Genomic DNA, 20,973 nt, shown 5'->3' on the forward strand with positions numbered 1-20,973 from the left:
GGATCTGGAATAACTCAGCATTGCTTGTGTGCTCCAATGTTTATTTGGGGGCAGTAGTGGGGAGAGGTCTGACATCTCATGGAGGCCACTCTGTGCATCTGTGTCTTGATGAGATTAAGAGTAGAGTGCTGAGCAGGCATCAGGAATGACTGGATCCAGACATCAGGTTGTTGACAGCCCTGCTTTGGACTCATTTGTAATATGGCCTCTGTGTATTGAGGTCGCTGTAGACATCTGTCCTCTGGCCCTGGAGCTCCTAAGGGATGGATAGGGTATGCACCATCAGTGAAAGGACCACCAGGGTATGGACCAAATAAACTGAAAATCTAGCTTTCTTCCAGGGGCTGGCAAGGCCTCTGGCAGCTTCTTCAACTTTGTAGCCATGAAAGAGATCTGGGATTTTATTCAAAGGCATTCAGTGTTCACCTCTTCCCTCTGCCTCACCATTACGCCCCAGGCAAGGGGCCTTTGGGTGTGCTCTTCTCTCTGCCTGGAACACCAGTCCCCCAGATATTCCCATGGGAGGTTCCTTCTCCCCCTTCTAGTCTCAGCTCATGGCATTTTCTGAGAGAGGCATTTCTCTTTTCCTTTGACCACATGGCATGTGGAACAGAGATCAAACCTGGGCCCCCCTGCATTGGAAGCACAGAGTCTTAACCACTGGACCACCAGGGAATTCCCTGAGAGGCATTTCTTGGTTTCCTCATCTCTAGTTTCTCCTCCTCTCAGCCCAGTCATTGTCACATCAATATGCTTTATTTTCTTCACACTGCCTCCCCAAGTGATCTTGTTAATTTGCTTCAAGACTGTCTCTCCAGCTAGGATGTAAGCTCGCCAGCATCTAGCCTAAACAAGCCCTCAACAAATTTCACCAAAGGAATGAATGAATTGGGGCTTTGCCCTAAAATGTTACTGCCTCCCAGGAACTGGAAATTCCCTTGAGTCTTCTGGTCCTCATGGAGCCAAACTTGAGATTCTTATACTTTACAGAGAGACTTTCAAGCCACGAGTGGGGCAAACCAGAGCTGGTTGCAGACAAATAAAACAGACTTCACAGAGCAGGGTTCACAGTGGGGGTGGGGTAAGGGTCTGTGGCCCCAAGATGCCCGCCTCAGATATCCCTAAAATCACATACAAATGCCTGGTCTGGGAGTTCATCTTTCTGGAGAGGGCCTGTTTGACTTCCATTAGATTCTCAGAGGAACTCATGACCCCGTAAAGGGTTAAGAATAACACTGACGGGGTGGAAGATGGAAAGATGACATTTGCATTGTGGTTCTTAGTTGTGGCCTGTGGGATCTAGTTCCCTAACCAGGGATTGAACCTGAGCTCCCTGCATTGGGAGAGCAGAGTCTTGGCCATTGGACCACCAGAGAAGTCCCTGTATCATCGTTCTTAAGGAGGGTTTCAAGGATACTTGCACTGCCCGTAGATTATATGAACAGTTTTACGTTTTTCATATGGATTTTTCTGAGGAGTCTCTGGCTTTTGTCAGTTTCTCAAAAGGAGACAAGATCTGCTCCCTGCCCCCCACTATTAATTCTGAAACTCCTCATTTTAAAGTTACCCAATTGGGTTGAATTATATCCTCTGCTCTTCGGAGGACTTCTCTAAGAAATCAGCATGTCCTGGGCTGGGCTTTTCCTGCCTTCTGGCTGAGGCAAATCATCCCTGAATTTCCCCTCCGTACATTGTAAGCTGAGCGTAAGGTCATGACTGATCACTGAAAGCAGTTTTGGACGCTTCATGTTCAGTGTTTGAGGAGCTCCTGAGAAAGTGGCTTCAGGGTCTGGGTTCTGCCGGGACCAGGAGAGGGCCATTTCGGACAGACAACCACAGGGCCGGAGTGAGAGATGAGGCAAGAACTTGGTTTCCTTACCTGATAAGGCGACTCTGTCTCCGTGATGTGCTGTTTCCGGGTCACTGCTCAAGGGTGGGGTGAGAATTGGGACTATTTTCTTGTTCCAAAGTCAGCCCCTCCATCACCTCCCTTTGGGAGGTTGTGACTTGGGAGCTTACCCTTCCCTGGCCAGGCAAGTCCTCAGAGGGTCCCAGGCCATCCCCAGCCAGCCCCACTCACCCTCCGCAGCGCCTCGCCCCCGAGGGACCAGCCGACCCAGGGAGTACACAGCCAGAGCGATGAGGAGGGTCAGCATCAGGTCCCCCAGCACGATCCCTGCCAGCACGCCAGGGCTCAACGAGGAGCAGTTGCATTCTGGGAATGGATGTGTTATAGGAGTCAGGGGAGGCCACTGGGAGTGGGAATTGGGAGGAGGTGTCAGTCATCAGCGGGGGAGGTGTGGAGAGACTGGGGAAGGGTCCAGAGGTGGGCTGATCTTTGGGAGGTAGGGTGGGGGATTGCAAGGTCTAGACCTACCCCTCTGGGCCTGGACGAGGCTGAGACCTGAGGAGAGGAAAAGAAGGTAAACTGAGACACGGGGCTGTGGCTGCGGGGTAGGCATAGAAGCTGGGGAGGGTGTCTCCTGATGCCCGGCGGGCACGAAAGGGAGCTGGGGACCGTCATCAAGGCCTCTGGACTGTGTTCCTTCTACATCGACTTGTCCTGTCGCAACACTCTTAGAGTCCGCTCCCTCTGCTTCTCCCCGAGGCTAAATCTTGGGGCGGGTAGGAGCGCAGGCTCTGGGAGAGACTCATAGGGTTTGGGGAGCTGGGGATCTGCTGCAGTCCCAACACTCCCCCGCCCCACTTCAATTCTCTCTTTCCACCCAGCTCCCTGCCCTGCCCCGTGCTGAGCCCAGAAGCTGCAGAAGCCCCCAACTCACCACCCACAGTCAGAAGGAGAGATAGGAGCCTATCGGAGGGTCTAAGGCCCCCCATGATGCAGGCAACGCTGCTGGACACCACAGTCCAAGGCGGGTGGGATGTGGCGTAGTGTCCAACCAAGTAAAGGAGGAAGTCTGAGGTGGGTGGTGGCAGGAGGGAGGAGGGGACGATGGGGGAGGAGGAACAGAGACAGACAGACATCACCAAAGAGAGTCAGGCCCAGACACCCCAGGCTGCAGCCTCCAGTGGTTAGAATGAAGGGCGATGGGCGCATGTGTCCATTCAACCTCCACCCCCAGACAGAGGTCCACCATCATTGTCACAGGAGGGTCTCTGGCTGACTGTGACTGGAGCTAATCTCTGCCTCTTCCTGGCTGGACAACCTTGAGCAAGTCACTCAACCTCTCTGGGCCTCAGTTTCCTCACCTGCAAAACAAGGAGTAAAATAATACCTACTTTGAAGGGTGTTGTGAGGGTTGAATAAATTTGTATCTCTAGAACAGGGTCTGACACTTGTCAGCTTTTTATAAGCACCAGTTATATTTATTTGACAATCAGAACCTTGTAATGTTCATAGGATATTTTTTTTAATTTTTTAAATTTTAAAGTCTTTAATTCTTACATGCGTTCCCAAACATGAACCCCCCTCCCACCTCCCTCCCCACAACATCCCTCTGGGTCATCCCCGTGCACCAGCTCCAAGCATGCTGTATCCTGCATCAGACACAGACTGGCGGTTCATAGGATATTAAAAGAGACCACCAGGATACGGGTTTTAGTAACGCACAGGCACCCTGTCCAAGTGTTAATGCATTTAAACCCAAGCACACCATTCTGAGGCAGCTTCCCTGGTAGCTCAGTTGGTAAAGAATCCACCTGTAATTCAGGAGACCCTGGTTTGATTCCTGGCTTGGGAAGATCACCTGGAGAAGGGACAGGCTACCCACTCCAGTATACTTGAGTTTCCCTGGTGGCTTAGATGGTAAAGAATTCACCTGGAATGCGGGAGACCTGGGTTGGGAAGATCCCCTGGAGGAGGGATAGGCTACCCACTCCAGTATTCTTGCCTGGAGAATCCCCATGGACAGAGGTGCCTGGTGGGCTACAGTCCATGGGGTCGCGAAGAGTCAGACATGACTGAACAATGAAGCACAGCACACCCTCCTGAGGAGGTAGATGCTTTTATTCCATTTTAGAGAAGGATAAAGACACTCGTCCAAAGTGACACAGCAAATAAATGTGGACATGGAACCCAGGACCCAAGGACAGATATCTGACCCTTGAAGAAAAAGAGAAAAGAACCAAGATGGAGGCGAGGGAAGGAGAAAGTGGTGACCAGGCAGAGAAAGAGGGAGAAGACCAGGCAGTCACACAGATGCACACAGCACAGACCCAGGCCTAGGGCTTTGGGGTGAGGCAGGTGGGGGCAATGGGTGACACTCGGCCAGGCTGGGCTGCCCCTATCAAATGAGGAAGTGGCTGGAAGCCCGTACTGAGAGAGGCCGCCCAGGAGATGACAAGGACTTTTAGCCGCAACAGGAGAGGAGCCACAGCTGGGGAAGGAGGAACCTGAGGTTAGGGGCTACAGGGGGATGGGCCAGCGGCAGGAAGCCCCGTCCAGGCGGCACACTCACAGTTCCCCGGGCCTGGGCTCAGGAAAGAAAAAGGGGAAACTGGGTGCCAGTCATGAGACAGACCCTGAGTGACTTGTTGGAGTTGGGGGTGGGTATTTGGAGTCCGGAAGAGGGTCACAGCCGAGCCCCAGGTGGAACTGGCTATTAAACACTGCCACTGCCCAGGCCTGGCCGAGTCCTGTCACAGAAGAATCAACACGCCGCTACCACCCCCAGGTCTGGAGTGAGCAGGGCCTGCCTGCTCAGGCATCTCAAGTGGCTGCAGCCCAGTGAGCCGGGGGCAGTCAGCGACCAGAGGAAGCTCTGAGCCAGGAGGGCCCTGATCTGACTCAGGAGTCAACAGGCTCCCTCTGGCTGGACGTGGGGACGTGACTGTTGGGGGCAGGGCTGGGAGCAGGGGGCCAGGATGTGGCAGCAGCGGTCCAGTTTCTTATGAGGATTTTGTGAGGTCCGTGAGAATCAGGCCTGTCTGGCACACAGTAAATGCTCAGTGAATGTTAATCATTATCAATATCGTTGTTGTTATTGTTACTAGCAATTCAAGGCTTCCCAGGTGACTCAGTGGTAAAGAATCCGCAGACATGGGTTCAATCCTTGGGTCAGGAAGATCTCCTGGAGAAGCAAATGGCAACCCACTCCAATATTCTTGCCTAGAGAAACCCAAGGACAGAGGAGACTGGCGGGCTATAGTCCATGGAGTCACAAAAGAGCTGGACACACCATAGTGACTAAACAATTCATGTCTCCAGCTCTGGGCTCCCCTTCAGAAAAAAATCCTCCTTCTACCTCTCAGTCTCAGCCTCCTGATCTGATTCTTCCAATTCCAGCCAGGCCCGGGCTGTCCCCAGTCTAACAGCCCCACAACCCAGGCACCATCCAATCAGATGTGGCTGCAGGGCTGGGTCGGAGTCTTGGGATCCCCCTTTGGTTGCTGAGATGTGGGGAAGTCCGAGGTGTTCCAAGGGAATGGGCTGAAGTGGTGGCAATGTGAAGCATTCCAATATTTTAACCACAGGTACAGCTGTACTCCCCGGAAATGGAAATGGCAGCCCACTCCAGTGTTCTTGCCTGGAGAATTCCATGGACGGAAGAGCCTGGCAGGCTGCAGTCCATACAGCCCATAGGGTCGCAAAGAGCTGGACACAACTGAGTGACTAAGCACAAGCAAAGCTGTACTGGTACAGACCCTAATATGCCAGCTGGTCTCCAGTCCAGAGTCTGCATCCCACTGGGGGAAGGAAGAGACAGAGATGGAGGGCAGACCCCTCCCCGCAGTGCCCAACTCCAGGAAGCAGGGCTGCCCCAAACCCCACGAGATCTGTAAAGTGTCTCAGACTCTTGGCAGCAGCCCAAGCGTTGGGGAAGGTCAAAGTTGACTGTCCCAAAAAACAAGCCATGGGTTGAGTCTGTGACAAGCTCGCCTCTGTGGAAGCCACAGTCCCTTCCCCCACTCCCTGCTTCCATTCCTCCCAACCCCACCAGCGTCCACCCTCCCCCCAGCAGCCAGGGGAAGCTTTCTGAAAAGTGAGGCAAATCACTCACTTTTTAAAATGGCCGAAGGATTTGAACAGACACGTCACCAAAGAAGAGATGTGACTAGCTGAATAACATGTGAAAAAGCGTTCAACATCATTAGTCATGAGGGAAACACAAGCTAAAACCACAGTGAAACACCACTACACGCCCACTAGAGTGACGAACATTAAAAAGACAGAGCCTGTCAAGTGTCAGCAGAGATGAGGAGCAATTGGAAATGTGGAATAGAACCATCACCTTGGAAAAGAGCTTGGCATTTTCTTATAAACTTAGTCACAGGGACTACTATGGTGGTCTGGTGGTTAAGAATCTGCCCTGCGGTGCAAGGGGCATGTGTTCAACCCCTGATTGGGGAACTAGGATTCCACATGCCTCGGAGCAACTAAGCTGCTGCCACACTGCAATGGAATATCCTGAGTGTTGCAACTAAGACCTGACACTGCCCCCAAAATAAAAACATATATTTTTAAATTTTAAATAGTCACCTACACATAGATCCAGCAGTTCCACAAAGGAAGAGACCTGCAGAGAACTGCAAACACATATTCAGGGACTTGCCTGGTGGTCCAGCAGATAGCACTCAGCACTCTCAATGCAACCAGGCTGGTAGGGATCGGGCATCCGGGTACAACCCCTGGTCGGGGAACCCAGGGATTGAACTCCCAGATACCGCAACTAAGTCTACAAGCGTCAACTAAAGAACCCTGCACGCACCAACTAAGGGCTCACGTGCCTCAGCGAGCACCTAGTGCAGCCAAAATAAATAATAAAAATTTTTAAATTAAAAAAAGAAAACATATGTTTATATAAAGACCTGTCCATCTCTGTCCCCTCCTCTTTCCTCTCTTCCCCTTACTTCCCCTACTGAAGCTATACTGGCCTTCTTGCTGTTTCTCCAGTAAGTCAAGCTCATTCTCACCTCAGGGCCTTTATACCTGCTGTCCCTCATGCAGAATTTTCCTCTGGGCCTCTGGCCACTAGACTAAAGACTGTGTCTCCTGGCTTCATTTGCATTTAAAAGGCCACATGACTTCACTCCGCCTGATGGGCCATGTTGGAAGTGAATGAGCAATGTATAGGCCATGGCTTTCATGGAAGGGTATACTCTATCCTTCTTCAACTTTCTCATTTGCTGGAATTTCAATAAGGGAGTGATCACATTAAAACAAGTGGATGAGGACAACATGATAAGGACAAAAGAGCAACAGGATAGAAGGAACCTCTGTACCCATCACACTGGAGGAGCCCTGGACTCATGAGAGAGAGAAACTTCTACCTCATTTAAGCCACCCATGGTAGGTAGTCTCCAAACACAGTCACCAAGATTTTCTTCATCTCAATATGCATATACTACCCCTCTCATCAAGAATTACAGAGGAGGAACTTCTCTGATGGTTCAGTGGCTGGGACTCCACACACTTCCACTGCAGGGATAGTGAGGGGCACAGGTTTGATCCCTGGTCAGGGAACTAAGATCTCATGTGGCATGGCCAAAAACAAATACATGTTTAGAAACTTCCCTGGTGGGGAACTCAAACCAGGGTTCTGTGACAATGCAGAGGGGTGGGATGGGGAGGGAGGCAGCAGGAAGGTTCAAGAGAGAGGGGACATATGTACACCTATGGCTGATTCATGTTGATATATGGCAGAAATCAACATAATATTGTAAGGCAATTATTATTCAATTAAAAATAAATAAAAATTTTTTAAAAACCTACCATGGTGGTCTAGTGGCTAAGCCGCCATGCTCCCAACACAGGGGGACCAGGTTTGATCCCTGGCCAGGGAACTACATCCCACATGACACAACTGAAAGATCCTTTGGGCCACAACTAAGACCAATCACAGCCAAATATATATATATATATTTAAGTTACAGAGTCCATTTTCCCTCCCCTTGAATCTGAACCAAATTCATAACTTGCTTTGACTTAGAACACAGTGAAAGTGATGCTGTGCCAGTTCTGAGCCTGGGCTGTAAGAAACCTTACAGCTTTTGCTCTTACTCTCCTGGAATCCAGCTGCCATGCTGTAAGGAAGTCCAAGCTCCCTTCCTGGAGATTGAAGTCATACAAAGAGGCCCTAGAGGATGAGATACCATGAGGAGAGAGAGGCCACAAGGATAAGATCCAAGGCACCCTGGCAGACAGGAAGTGCCCAGGGCCCCAAAAGATCCAGTCATCTTGGATCTTCTGTGCCCTTCCAGCCACCAGCTAAATGCAGAGCCCCTTGAATGACCCCCAGGCAATACCACATGAAGCAGAAGAATCATCCCGTCAGCTCACAGTATAGAATAATGAGAAACAATGTTTTAAGCCACTACATGTTGGGATGGTCTGTTACAAAGCAGACAATCGAAACAGCCCTGGTACTTTGGGGGACCTTATGCATGCGTGTACATTAAGTCCCTTCAGTTGTGTCCGACTCTGTGACCCCACAGACTGTAGGCTCCTCGGTCCATGGGATTCTCCAGGCAAGAATACTGGAGTGGGTTGCCATGCCCTCCTCCAGGGAATCTTCCCTACCCAGGGATCAAACCCGCGTCTCATGTCTCTGGCATTGGCAGGTGAGTTCTTTATCACTAGAGCCACCTAGGAAGCCCTAGGGGGCAGGGGACCTTGCAACTACAACCAACTCTGTAGTTTCAAATGCCCTGCTTGAACTAGCTGAGTTTACAGGGTGAAGTTTGTGAAGATTTGGAGATTAGTGCACACATGATCGAAGAAGAAAGATGAGCACCCAAATATCAGAGGGGAGGAAGTGATGGAATTTTGGATGAATCTGCATGGACACGCACCCGTACCACAGCTGCAAGGAAAAGTGGGAAAATGGATTTCTGAGGAGATTGAATTCATAAGGTAAGAAATTCCTAAAAAGTAGAAGACAGCCAAAAAAAAAAAAAAAAAATAGAGATGATGTTCAGAGGACTCTGGACGTCTGGGATAGAAAGCATGAGAATTGTCCAAAATACCAGGGGAACCAATCTATCCAGCCTGCCTTACCCTTCCTATGTAGGATAATAGTTTGACTCTTTGGTTGAAACAAAAAGGAAAACCACAGTGAGATACCACTACACGTCTATTAGAATGGCAAACAACAACAAAAAATTGACAATATCTAGAGCTGCCAAGGATGTGAACAGTTGGAACTCTCATGCATTTTTGATAGGAGTGTTGATAGGAGTGATACTTTAGATAACAGTTCAGTTGTTTCTTATAAAGTTAAACATATTCTTACTGTATGATCCAACAATACCATTCCTAGGTATTTACCCAAGAGAAATGAAAACTTAAATTCACATAAAAAGCAGTTTGCCATATGAATAGTGGCTTTAGTCATAACGTCCAAACTAGAAACAACCCAAGTGTTCTTCAGCAGATGAATGGACAACCTGTGGTACATCCATACAATGGAATACTATTTGGGATGCGTGCTAAATGGCTTCAGTCATGTCTGACTCTTTGCGAGTTGGACACAACTTAGCAACTGAACAATAACGGTGTATTTGTCAAACCCATAGAACAATACACTTAAAAAGGATGAATTTTACTCTATGTAAGTTCTATGTGCATTCCTGCTTGATTGCTCAGTTGTGTCTGACTCTTTGAGACCCCTTGGACTGTAGCCCCACCTGGCTCCGCTGTCCATGGGATTTCCCAGGCAAGAATACTGGAGTGAGTTACCATTCCCTCCTCCTGGGGATCTTCCTGACCAAGGAATCGAATTTGAGTCTCCTGCATTGGCAGGCGGATTGTTTACTACTGAGCCACCAGGGAAGCAAGGTGGAATGCCCCTCATCAGCAGACGTTGTTCTTTCCCCTTCTACTGGAATAGCATTTGGAATCAGACATCTGGTCCCCTGGCCAAGACTATGTTTCTCAGTCTCTTTGGAGCCAGGTGCGGCCTCCTAACTGTCTTCTGGATGATGGAATAAAGGAAGAAACACAGCAGGCAGCTTCAGGTCGTGTTTCTAAAGGCAGAAGTGAGAATCTCCGTCTCTGCCCTTCCTCTTGGCTGGAATGTGGCCCTGACGCTGGCAGTAGGCATGCATCTTAGACCGCAGTGGTTGAGTTTTCATTCATAAAATGTAGGTCTTTTAAATATAATTAAGGTAATGCTTGATGGATTTATCAATTGTGGTTCACCCATATCATCAATGCAGTCATTACAAATGAATTAGAACTCTACAAGCTGATTTGAAGGGATTTTAACTGAGAAAAGCAAGATGCAGAGAAGTGATTCTATTGGTGGTACAAGTGCAAACAATGATTAAAATGAATCCCTTATAAATATGTATGTATATATATGTTTGCATATTTGAGTGACGGTGGAGAAAACTACCCAAGGATACACTCAGGCTGTTAACATTGGCAACACTGGTGACCTCGGTCAGGATAGGAGATGGGGAAGGGTAAACACAAAATAAGGTTGAATGTAAAGGACCTATATGAAAACAACAGTGTGTACAACATGATGCTGTTTATATAAAGTGATATATGTAAAACTGTGTATATCTGAATAGGAAGAAGGATGAATGTGTAGTCAAGTGAATGTCAACAGTGATATCTCTGGGCAATGGGATTTAGATCATTTTTATTTTCTTATTTTTTAAAACTTGGTTGTCTTTTTTTTTTACAGGGGATTTTTAAAGTATATATAATTGGGGGGAAAGATATTTTAATTTCAGAAAGCATAACAAATAAATTCAATTTTGCAGAAAAAAAAATGTGACTTTTTCTGCCAGGAATGGTGTTCTAAAGAAACCAAAAACCATCTCCATTGGAGAACAGATAAAAATGCAGGATGAAATCTATGGGGTAAAAAATTATTAAAAGCAGCAAAACACTAATTAGAGGGAGGGCCTCCCAGGTGGTGCAGGGGTAAAGAATCCATCTGCCGATACAGGAGACGCGAGAGATGCAGGTTTGACACCTGTGTTGGGAAGACCACCTGGAGAAGGAGATGGCAGCTCACTCCAGTATTCTTTCCTGGGAAATCCCATGGACAGAGGAGCCTGGCGGGTTACAGTCCATGGGGTCACAAAGAGTCAGACATGACTGAGCACACACACTAATAAAAGGGTAAGGAAATAGTATTGAAAACTCTGAATAAAACAAAAGAGGAGTTCAAAACTCAAATGCCTTTGGGACAAATGCCTTCTTCCATGCAAAAGATGGTTTGAGCAAAAGTAAAGGCCCAGATCCACCCAGACTGGAGAGTCTGAACCTCAGCTCTTCATTTTAAGCTGAGACCTGGAGGTCATCAAGGTAAGAATGCACCAGGAGGGACTTCCCTGGTGGTCCAGTGGCTAAGACTCTGCACTCCCAATGCACAGGGCCCAGATTCAATTCCTGGTCAGGAAACTAGATCCTTCATGCCACAACTAAGAGTTCGTATACTGCAGCTAAAGATCCTACGTGACAGAACTAAGACTGATGAGCCCAAGTGTCCCAACCAAGACCTGGGGTGGCCAAATAAACATTTCAAAAAATCTTTTGATGAAGAGCATTACCAAAAACCTACAGCTTATGGTTAAGTATTAAAATATGTGGGCTTCCCAGGTGGCACCAGTGGTAAGTACCTGCCTGCCAATGCAAGAGACTTAAGAGATGCGGGTTTGATCCCTGGGTCGGGAAGATCCTCTGGCTGAGGGCACGGTAACCCACTCCAGTATTCTTGCCTGGAGAATCCCATGGACTGAGGAGCCTGGCGGGCTATAGTCCATAGGGTCACAAAGAGTCAGGCATGACTGAAGCGACTTAGCACACATGCGTTTAAATATTTAATGGTTAAATATTAAAAGTTTTCCTTCTAAAAAAAAAAAAAGTTTTCCTTCTAAGTGTGGAATAAGACAAAGAAAGATGCCTGTTGTTATTACTTCTGTTCAATTTTGTCCTGGAAACCTTAACTCTGAAGTAAAGCAGGAAAATAAGTAAAAAGTTATTGGCATCATTATTAATAGATTATATGATTCTGGCTAAAGAATGTTCAGAAGACTCTACAGACTAATTTATTAGAATTCAAAACAGAACTTAGCTAGGTAACTGGATATAAAATCAATGTATAAAAATCAATTTTATTGCCACATACCAGTCATAAACCAAACAAAGGTGGAGAAAAGTAACCATCTATATTAGCGTAAATGATCAAGTGACTGGTAATAAATCTAACAAACTGTATGAAAAGCCTGTATAAGGGAACTTTGTAAAGAGAAGAGAAGTCGCTCAGTCGTGTCCAACTCTTTGCAACCCCATGGACTGTAGCCCACCCGGCTCCTCGGTCCATGGGATTTTCCAGGCATGAATACTGGATTGGGTTGCCATTTCCTTCTCCAGGGGATCTTCCTGACCCAAGGATCGAAACTGGGTCTCCCACATTGTAGGCAGACGCTTTATCATCCAAGCTACCAGGGAAGATAATGGTTTGATATACCATGTTATCGGATTTGGATAGCAGTTTCCCTTGAATTGGGCTTCCCTGGTGGCTCAGAGGTTAAAGAGTCTGCCTCCAATGTGGGAGACCCGGGTTCGATCCCTGGGTTTACCTGTATGCCCATCCATTCATAATCTAGATTTTAAAAGCTTTTTTCTGTGGAACTTGCAGGTGGATTCTAAGTTTTATACTAAAATACAAAGAGCCAATTATAACAAAGATACTCTTCATGAAAAACAAGGTGATAGTTTCCACCCTAGCTAATATCAAGACTTTTTATAAAGCCAGACTTCTCTGGCGGTCCAGTGGCTAAGACTCCATACTCCCAATGCAGGGGCCAGGGTTTGATCCTTGGCCAGGGAACAAGATCCCAAATGCTACAACTAAAGATCCCACTGCTGCAACTGAGACTCAGTGCAATCAAATGAATAAATAAAAATAAATATTTTTTAAAAGACTTGTAAAGCAATGGAAATTAATTCAACAATTGGTGAACTAGAGCAGAGATTCTAGAAATATACCTATGTACATATGGCCCCCTGACTTGTGATAGAGGTTTTTACTGCAAAAAACAGAAAAAGATGATCTTTTCAATAAATATACTGAGTTTGCTATCTAATTGGATGAAAATTACATTAGACTCCCACCTCATACTAAGCACAATAATCAACTTTAGGTAGATCACAGACCCAAATTGAAAAATTAAACAAAAAAATTTTAAAAGATAATGTAGCATAACTGCAAGGAAGAGATTTCTCCTTTTTTAATTTTTAAAAACTGAAGTATAGTTGTTTTGAAATGTGTTAATTTCTGCTGCACAGCTAAGTGATTCAGTTATACATAGACATATTATATATATACTTTAAAAATATTCTTTTCCATTATGGTTTATCACAAGATATTGAATACAGTTCCCCCATGCTATACAGTAGGACCTTGTTGTTTATCCGTTCTATATATAATAGCTAACATCTGCTAAGATTTCTTAATCAAGACTCAAAAAGCACTAACTACAAAAGACAAGATTGTTACATTTGGCTAATCAATGTTAATAATTTGTATTCATCAAAAGATGTCTTAGAGTGATATGGTTATATATTTATATTTTAAAAGGTCTTTATTGCTTAGAGATACTTACTAAATTTTTTTTATAAAACAATAAGACTTTTAGAATTTGTGTAAAATAACCAAAGGGGGAAGAAGTGCAAGCAGAGAGGAAATGAGATTGGCTATATACTGACAGCGGAGAAGGCAATGGCACCCCACACCAGGACTCTTGCCTGGAAAAAATCCCATGGACGGGGGAGCCTGGTAGGCTGCAGTCCATGAGGTCGCTAAGAGTCGGACACGACTGAGCAACTTCACTTTGACTTTTCACTTTCATGCACTGGAGAAGGAAATGGCAACCCACTCCAGTATTCTTGCCTGGAGAATCCCAGGGACGGAGGAGCCTGGTGGGCTGCCATCTCTGGGGTCGCTCAGAGTTGGACATGACTGAAACGAATTAGCAGCATATACTGACAGGCTTCTCTGGTGGCTCAGTTGGAAGGAATCTGCTTGCCAATACAGAGGTGTAAGTTCGATCCCTGGATGGGAAAGATCCTTGGAAGAAGGAAATGGCAACTCACTCCAGCATTCTTGTCTGGGAAATCCCATGGACAGAGGAGCTTGGCAGGCTGCAGTTCATGGGGTCACAGAAAAGTCAGACATGACTCAGCAACTAAACAACAACAAATACACTGACAATTGTTGAAGCTGGTGATAAGTCTGCGGGAATTCATTACACTGTTCTCTCCACTTTTGTGTATGTTTTGAGATTTTCCATTAAAAAGATACCATTACCAAATGGTCAGAGTGGGAGAAGATATTTCCAACATATAATGTAGACTAAGGATTTGAGTAGGGCATATAGAAGTAACTCCTTCAAAAACAAACAGCCAACCCCAAAAGAAAAATGAGCAAAACTCTTAGGCAGACTCTTTACACAGGAGGAAATCTATATGGCAGTAAAGGTATCAATAGGTTCTGAAGTTCAGTGGGAAATGTGAATTAAAACACCTACTCCTCAGGACTTTCTGAGCGGTCCGGAGGTTAAGATTCCACACTTTCAAAGCAGGGGACAAAGGTTTCATCCCTGGTGGGGAAACTAAGATCCCACATACCATGCAGTGAGGCCAAAAAAGGACACCCTCCCCTCTATACCTAGAAATGACAAAAATGGCAAAATCTGACAATACCAGGTGTGGTTGCTAAAAGATAGGGAGCAACCAAGACTCCCACACGCTGCAGAAGGAGTGAGCGGCAGTGGTTTAACCACTTTGGGAACAATTTGGCATTGGTATTCCCAGTGACTCAGAACTGCTGCCTCTCTATCTATATCCTAAAGAGACTGGTGGATGGACACCAGGAAGCCTGTGTAAATCTCTTCATAGCTGCCCTACTTGCAAAGCCCTTCAAGGGAATCAACACAAATGTTCATCAGAGGAAGATGGATACATACTTTGTAGTAGATTCACACCATGGGACATTATGTGATAATGAGAATAAATATCTTGACTGCGTAGAATAAACACAGTAGGTACTAATACTTGTCACAACATGGGTTTATCTCACAAACAGAATGTTGAGTGAAAGGAGAAAAACATATATGAAAGAGTATATGCAATATGGTTCCCATTTACACAGAGTTTTAAAGTAGTCCAGATTAGGCTATAGTGTTTAAGAAGCACATGTAGGTGGCAAGACTACTAAGAAAACCAAGGAAAGGATTCCATCAAGTCTAAACAGTGGTAACCTGTCAGAAAGGAGGAAGTTTTATGAATAAAATAGGACAAAACATTTTCTAGAATGCATCAATGACATCTTTTTTTTTTTTCCCTGTGGATGTGTGTGCCTGAGTGTTCACCCAGTGATTCATTATCCTGTACTTTTGCTTTTTGTTTGGGGGTTTTGTGGGCTTTTTTTGGATAGGTGTTTGATATGTCACAATAAATAAAATTTAAAAGATCTTAATGCTTGCTCATTATGAAACTTTTGAAAAATACAGCAAGATACAAAAAGAAAAATTAAAAAAAAAAACACTTCACCTATATCTGAGAGACAATCTCATTACAGTATTTTGTTGTTTTTCCTTCCTGTCATTTTACTGAATATATTTTTATATATTTCTGACCATATCATATATGCAAATCTGCATCCTGCCCATCTTTGCAAACCGCTTGTATTTACCTGAAACAAGGAGCTATATTCTCTTTGACTGCTCATTCGGGACCTGACCTCACTGTTACACATCTGCTCTTTGCCCTGGGAAAAGAGCAAAGAGTTGACCTTCAGAATAAATTAGACACCAAAGCTGAGATTTTATTTCTCAATTCACCTATGCATAAGAAGAACCGTAGGATGAGTCACCATTTTCCTTTTCCCCTTCCCACATGAAAAACAGAATGTGGATGTGGTGGGAGCAACCTTGGACCACTCAGGCCAGGGCACTCCCCTAGGAATGGGAGAGCCAGTGGTCAACGCAGCTTGCCTCTCTGATGCCATGAAGCCTCCATACTGACACCATGACGCCTTGGACTGTTTATGCTTGGTCTATTGGTTCAGTTCAGTTCAGTTCAGTTGCTCAGTCGTGTCTGACTCTTTGCGACCCTGTGGACCACAGCACACCAGGCCTCCCTGTCCATCACCAACTCCTGAAGTTTACCCAAACTCATGTCCATCAAGTCAGTGATGCCATTCAACCATCTTATCCTCTGTCATCCCCTTCTCCTCCTGCCCTCAATCTTTCCCAGCCTCAGGGTCTTTTTAAGTGAGTCAGCTCTTCACATCAGGTGGCCAAAGTACTGGAGTTTCAGCTTCAACATCAGTCCTTCCAGTGAACACTCAAGACTGATCTCCTTTAGGATGGACTGGTTGGACCTCCTTATAGTCCAAGGGACTCTCAAGACTCTTCTCCAACACCACAGTTCAAAAGCATCAATTCTTCAGTGCTCAGCTTTCTTTATAGTCCAACTCTCACATCCATACATGACTACTGGAAAAAACATAGCTTTGACTAGATGGACCCTTTTTGGCAAAGTAGTGTCTCTGCTTTTTAATATGCTGTCTAGGTTGGTCATAACTTTTCTTCCAAGGAGTATGCATCTTTTGATTTCATGGCTGCAGTCACCATCTTCAGTGATTTTGAAGCCCCCCAAAATAATGTCAGCCACTGTTTCCCCATCTATTTGCCATGAAGTGATGGGTCCGTCTAGTCAAGGCTATGGTTTTTCCTGTGGTCATGTATGGATGTGAGAGTTGGACTGTGAAGAAGGCTGAGCGCTGAAGAATTGATACTTTTGAACTGTGGTGTTGGAGAAGACTCTTGAGAGTCCCTTGGACTGCAAGGAAATCCAACCAGTCCATTCTGAAGAAGATCAGCCCTGGGATTTCTTTGGAAGGAATGATGCTGAAGCTGAAACTCCAGTACTTTGGCCACCTCATGCGAAGAGTTGACTCATTAGAAAAGACTCTGATACTGGGAGGGAATGGGGACAGGAGGAGAAGGGGATGACCGAGGATGAGATGGCTGGATGGCATCACTGACTCGATGGACGTGAGGTGAGTCTGAGTGAACTCTGGGAGTTGGTGATGGACAGGGAGGCCTGGTGTGCTGTGATTCATGGGGTCGCAAAGAGTCAGACACGACTGAGCAACTGAACTGAACTGAACTGATGGGACCAGATGCCATGATCTTTGTTTTCTGAATGTTGAGTTTTAAGCCAACTTTTTCACTCTCCTGTTTCACTTTCATCAAGAGGCTCTTTAGTTCTTTACTTTCTGCCATAAGGGTGGTGTCATCTGCATATCTGAGGTTACTGATACTTCTATTGGTTAGAGAGAAATTAAGTTCTCCTTTGTTTAAGCTACTGTTATATTGTGTTCTGGTATGGACTCCTATCGTACCTAGCCTGAAAGTGAAAGTGTGAGTCCCTCAGTCATGTCAGACTCTTTGCGACCCCCTGGACTGTAGCCCTCCAGGCTCCTCTGTCCATGGAGTTCTCCAAGCAAACCTACTGGAATGGGTTGCCATTTCCGCCTCCAAAGGATCTATCATACTTAACCTAGACCCTACCTAAATGTTCACATGTAAACAATTTTTCGTGTTCCCAGAATCTTAGACATATCAGTCTTAATTGGTTCATAGTGTTGCATCCTGCGAAACTGCTGAATTTTTCATTCACTCTAGCCTTCATTCATTTATTCCACATATATTTGTTGAGTGCTTACCGGGCCCCTAGTTGGTGAAATGGTGAACAAAACTGCCTTCCTGGAGCTTACAACCTAGAGAAGGAAGACAGGTGATATACAAGAAAACAAATAAATAAACACAATAACCCTTCTTGACTTTCAGATACAGCACGTTCCTAAACACGTTGTAGAGACTAATGGCTCACTAACACTACTCTCCTTTGCCCCTTTGGGACTGGACTACATTTCCCATCCTCCCTTGCAATTGGATATGTGACCCAAAGAGCTAGTGAGCAGATGTGTGTCGACTTCCAGGAGTGATCCCCAAAACCTCTCAAGTATGCCCCTCCTCTCTTTCCACATTCACTGATGGAGAGGATGAGAGGCGGGAGCAGGGGAGTTAAAGGAGCCCAGAGCTGCCAGATGGGGTCTCTCTACCCCACTGAGTGCATCATGCTATCCTGGGAAAAAATAAAATGAAAAAGGTTGTATCAAGCCACTGAGACTTGGGGAAGGAGACTTCTTCAAGTAACAACTGCTATTAATTTGGGACTTCCCTGGTGGTCCAGTGGCTAAGACTCTGTGCTCCCAATGCAGGGGGCCCAGGTTTGATCCCTGGTTAGGGAAGTATATCCACATGCCGAAACTAAGACCTGGTACACTCAAATAAATAAATAACTAATTTTTTTAAACTGCTAGTAATTTACCTTTCCTCATACACATGAAGAAAGGGCTCTGGCAGACTGCAAAAATGACTCCAGTTTTTCACCCCTTCCTGTCTCCTTGCCCTTTGCCATCTGATTTCACAGCAACTTCCATCAAAGGGAGAAATCTATTTCCCCACCCCTTGATCTGAGTAGGTCTTGGGCCATGAGGTGGCTAATAGAATGAGGTGGAAGAAATGACTTGATAGTTGACAACAAAACTGAAAATAAAGTGATACATAAACTTGTTTAGGAAAAAATACCTAGGAGGGCCCTTCTTATCACAGTTATCATGGACACTAGCATGTTAATTAAAGCTCCTGCATCTCACTCAGCTTCATTCAAGTCAGCATTTCCCACATTCATTTTATTAAGGAGGCTTTTATTCTCAAATACCAATTAATATCCCACGGACCTTTGTCAAATGTTAGTAGGTCATAGTCAAATTATTCCCAATTTGGTTTTGTTCGTTTTGCTTTATTAAAAAATGGTGCCATAGACACTTTCCTGATGGTCCAGTGGTTAAGAATCCACCTTGCCACGCAGCAAATGTGGGTTCAATTTCTGGTCTGGGAACTAAGATCCCACATGCCACAGGGGAACTGAGCCCCCTGCACCACAATGACTCAAGCCCATGCACCCTAGAACCCATGTTCCACAACAAGAGAAGCCACCGCAAGAAGTCAAAGATCCAGCACAGCCAAAAATAAACAAATTTAAAAAAATTTAATGATGCCATAAAAATCCTAGGGGTGAACTCCTTTCCACTTGCCAGATTCTTTCCAGTAGTGTAAATGATGAATTAACAGATATGAGCATTTTCAAGTTTTAGACTTGGGGCCCAATCCTTCTCTATAAAAATTCACTCCCCTTCACATCCCAATTGTGGTGAAAGTGAACAGGGTCTCCCATTTCCCCGAACTCTCCTCACCAAAGGGAACCACATTTCAAACATCTTTGCTGATTTGACAGGCAAAGGGCTGCCTCTCAGTATCTCAAAGGGTAAATTATTTGAATATTACCAGGGATAAACTTGGCTTTTATCTTTTTTGGCTCTTCGTGTTTCTTCTTTGAATTGTCCTTTCATATTAATTGCCCATCTTTCTTTTGGGTACTGGCTTTTCCTGTTAATTCCACGTTAATTTATTAATATGTTTATTATGTTTATCACTTTTCTATTATACCTGTTGCAAATATTTTTCTCTACTAGTTCACTTCAATTTTAGTCATGTCTTTTTAAAAATAATTATTTTCGTTTGTTTTAGTTGGTATGTGGGGTCTTAGTTCCCCAACCAGGGATTGAACCAGCACCCACTGCATTAGGGAGCAAGGAGCCTTTACCTTTGGAATACCAGGGAAGTCCCTAGTCATGCCCTTTTCAAACATATGGGATACTCAACTTTTTACACAGTCAAATCTGTCAATCTTTTCCTTTATGATATATTCTCTCTCTCTTTTTTAAACAGGAATTTTTTCTCAGCCACACCCAGTGGTAGGCATGCGAGATCTCCAGGGATCGAACTCACGCCTCCTGCAGTAGAAGCATGGAGTCTTAACCAGAGGACCACCAGGGAAGTCCCTGTGATTTGCTCTCTTAAAGTTCAGAAAGTCTTTCTCAACCCAGAGGTTATTAAATATTTATTTCATCTTCAAGATTTTTATTGTGTAATTTTCTTCCCACATTTTACTCTAGTCCATCTGGAATTTATTTTCATTTATCATGCAAGATGAGGCTCCAAATTGATATTTTCCCCCAAATGGCTGAGACATAAACCCAACTGGTGTGACATTATGCTTCTGTTCAATAATAGTCCTGCTTTCTTTACTCTGTCTTTAGCCAGTCATTCTGGTATATTACACAGGATGATTGCTCTTACACTGACATCACACTTCATATGATATGAGTTCCATGATTTTGTCTGTCTTGTCACCAGTGTATCCACAGCACCTAGAGCAGAGCTTGGCATATGGCAGGATCTCCATATCTAGTGAAAGAATAAATGAGTGAATGAATGAATGAGTGAGTGAATGAATGAGTGAGTGAGCAAATAAATGCATATATACAATACACTAGCCCTGATCTGGTCAGTGAGTGTATTTATGTTGGATACAACATTCTGCTCGTTCCTCTGTGAGGCCCAAGGAGAAATAGGAAACAGTTAACTCAGCCTATATCAGGTAGCCACTGCTGCATAATGAAATTCCTCACAACTAATGGCTTAAAACCACAACCAAGGGCCAACTCTTCCCTCAGGAGCAGAGTCAAGCGAGGCCTAAATCTGCAGCCAGCCGCTAAGGGCTTTTTCTTAAGCTCTGTGAGGAATGGCCGGGGACGAGGCCAGACAGACAGGAACTTGGGCACTTATTTGTGGCAGTGGGTAGCACAGGCCTTTCAGGAGGGAAAGAACACCCAGATTGCAGAGCCTGCGGCCTGTAGTCAGGTGTGCAAGAGCTTAGCCTGGCTCCATTCAAACTACTGCAAACATAAGTACCCTCACCCCAGAGACAAAAGCTTCGGTGGCCTGTCTTTGGAAGAGTACAAACTGATCCTGTCCACAGATATGTTGGACGAGTTTAAGGAGATGAATAAAGGCACGTGGAAGAAACTGCAGAAGTTTGTCCCCAGGAAGCCCAAGGAGAAGCACGAAGCCTAG

The 20,973-nt window shown here is 45.3% G+C and overlaps 1 protein-coding gene and 1 pseudogene across 1 annotated transcript; one reads left to right on the forward strand and one right to left on the reverse strand.

Moving 5' to 3' along the window:
• Window positions 21–2,923, reverse strand: TYROBP (TYRO protein tyrosine kinase binding protein). Its single transcript, XM_005692283.3, has 5 exons — window positions 2,784–2,923; window positions 2,378–2,404; window positions 2,081–2,215; window positions 1,880–1,923; window positions 21–256 (listed from the first exon to the last, which is right to left on the reverse strand). The coding sequence occupies exons 1-5, from the start codon at window positions 2,836–2,838 to the stop codon at window positions 191–193; spliced, it is 327 nt and encodes a 108-aa protein (XP_005692340.1). The 5' UTR covers window positions 2,839–2,923; the 3' UTR covers window positions 21–190.
• LOC102174239 lies at window positions 4,091–20,973 on the forward strand (annotated as a pseudogene).

This window comes from Capra hircus, chromosome 18 (genome assembly GCF_001704415.2).
Source record: "Capra hircus breed San Clemente chromosome 18, ASM170441v1, whole genome shotgun sequence".
Lineage (NCBI taxonomy): Eukaryota > Metazoa > Chordata > Mammalia > Artiodactyla > Bovidae > Capra > Capra hircus.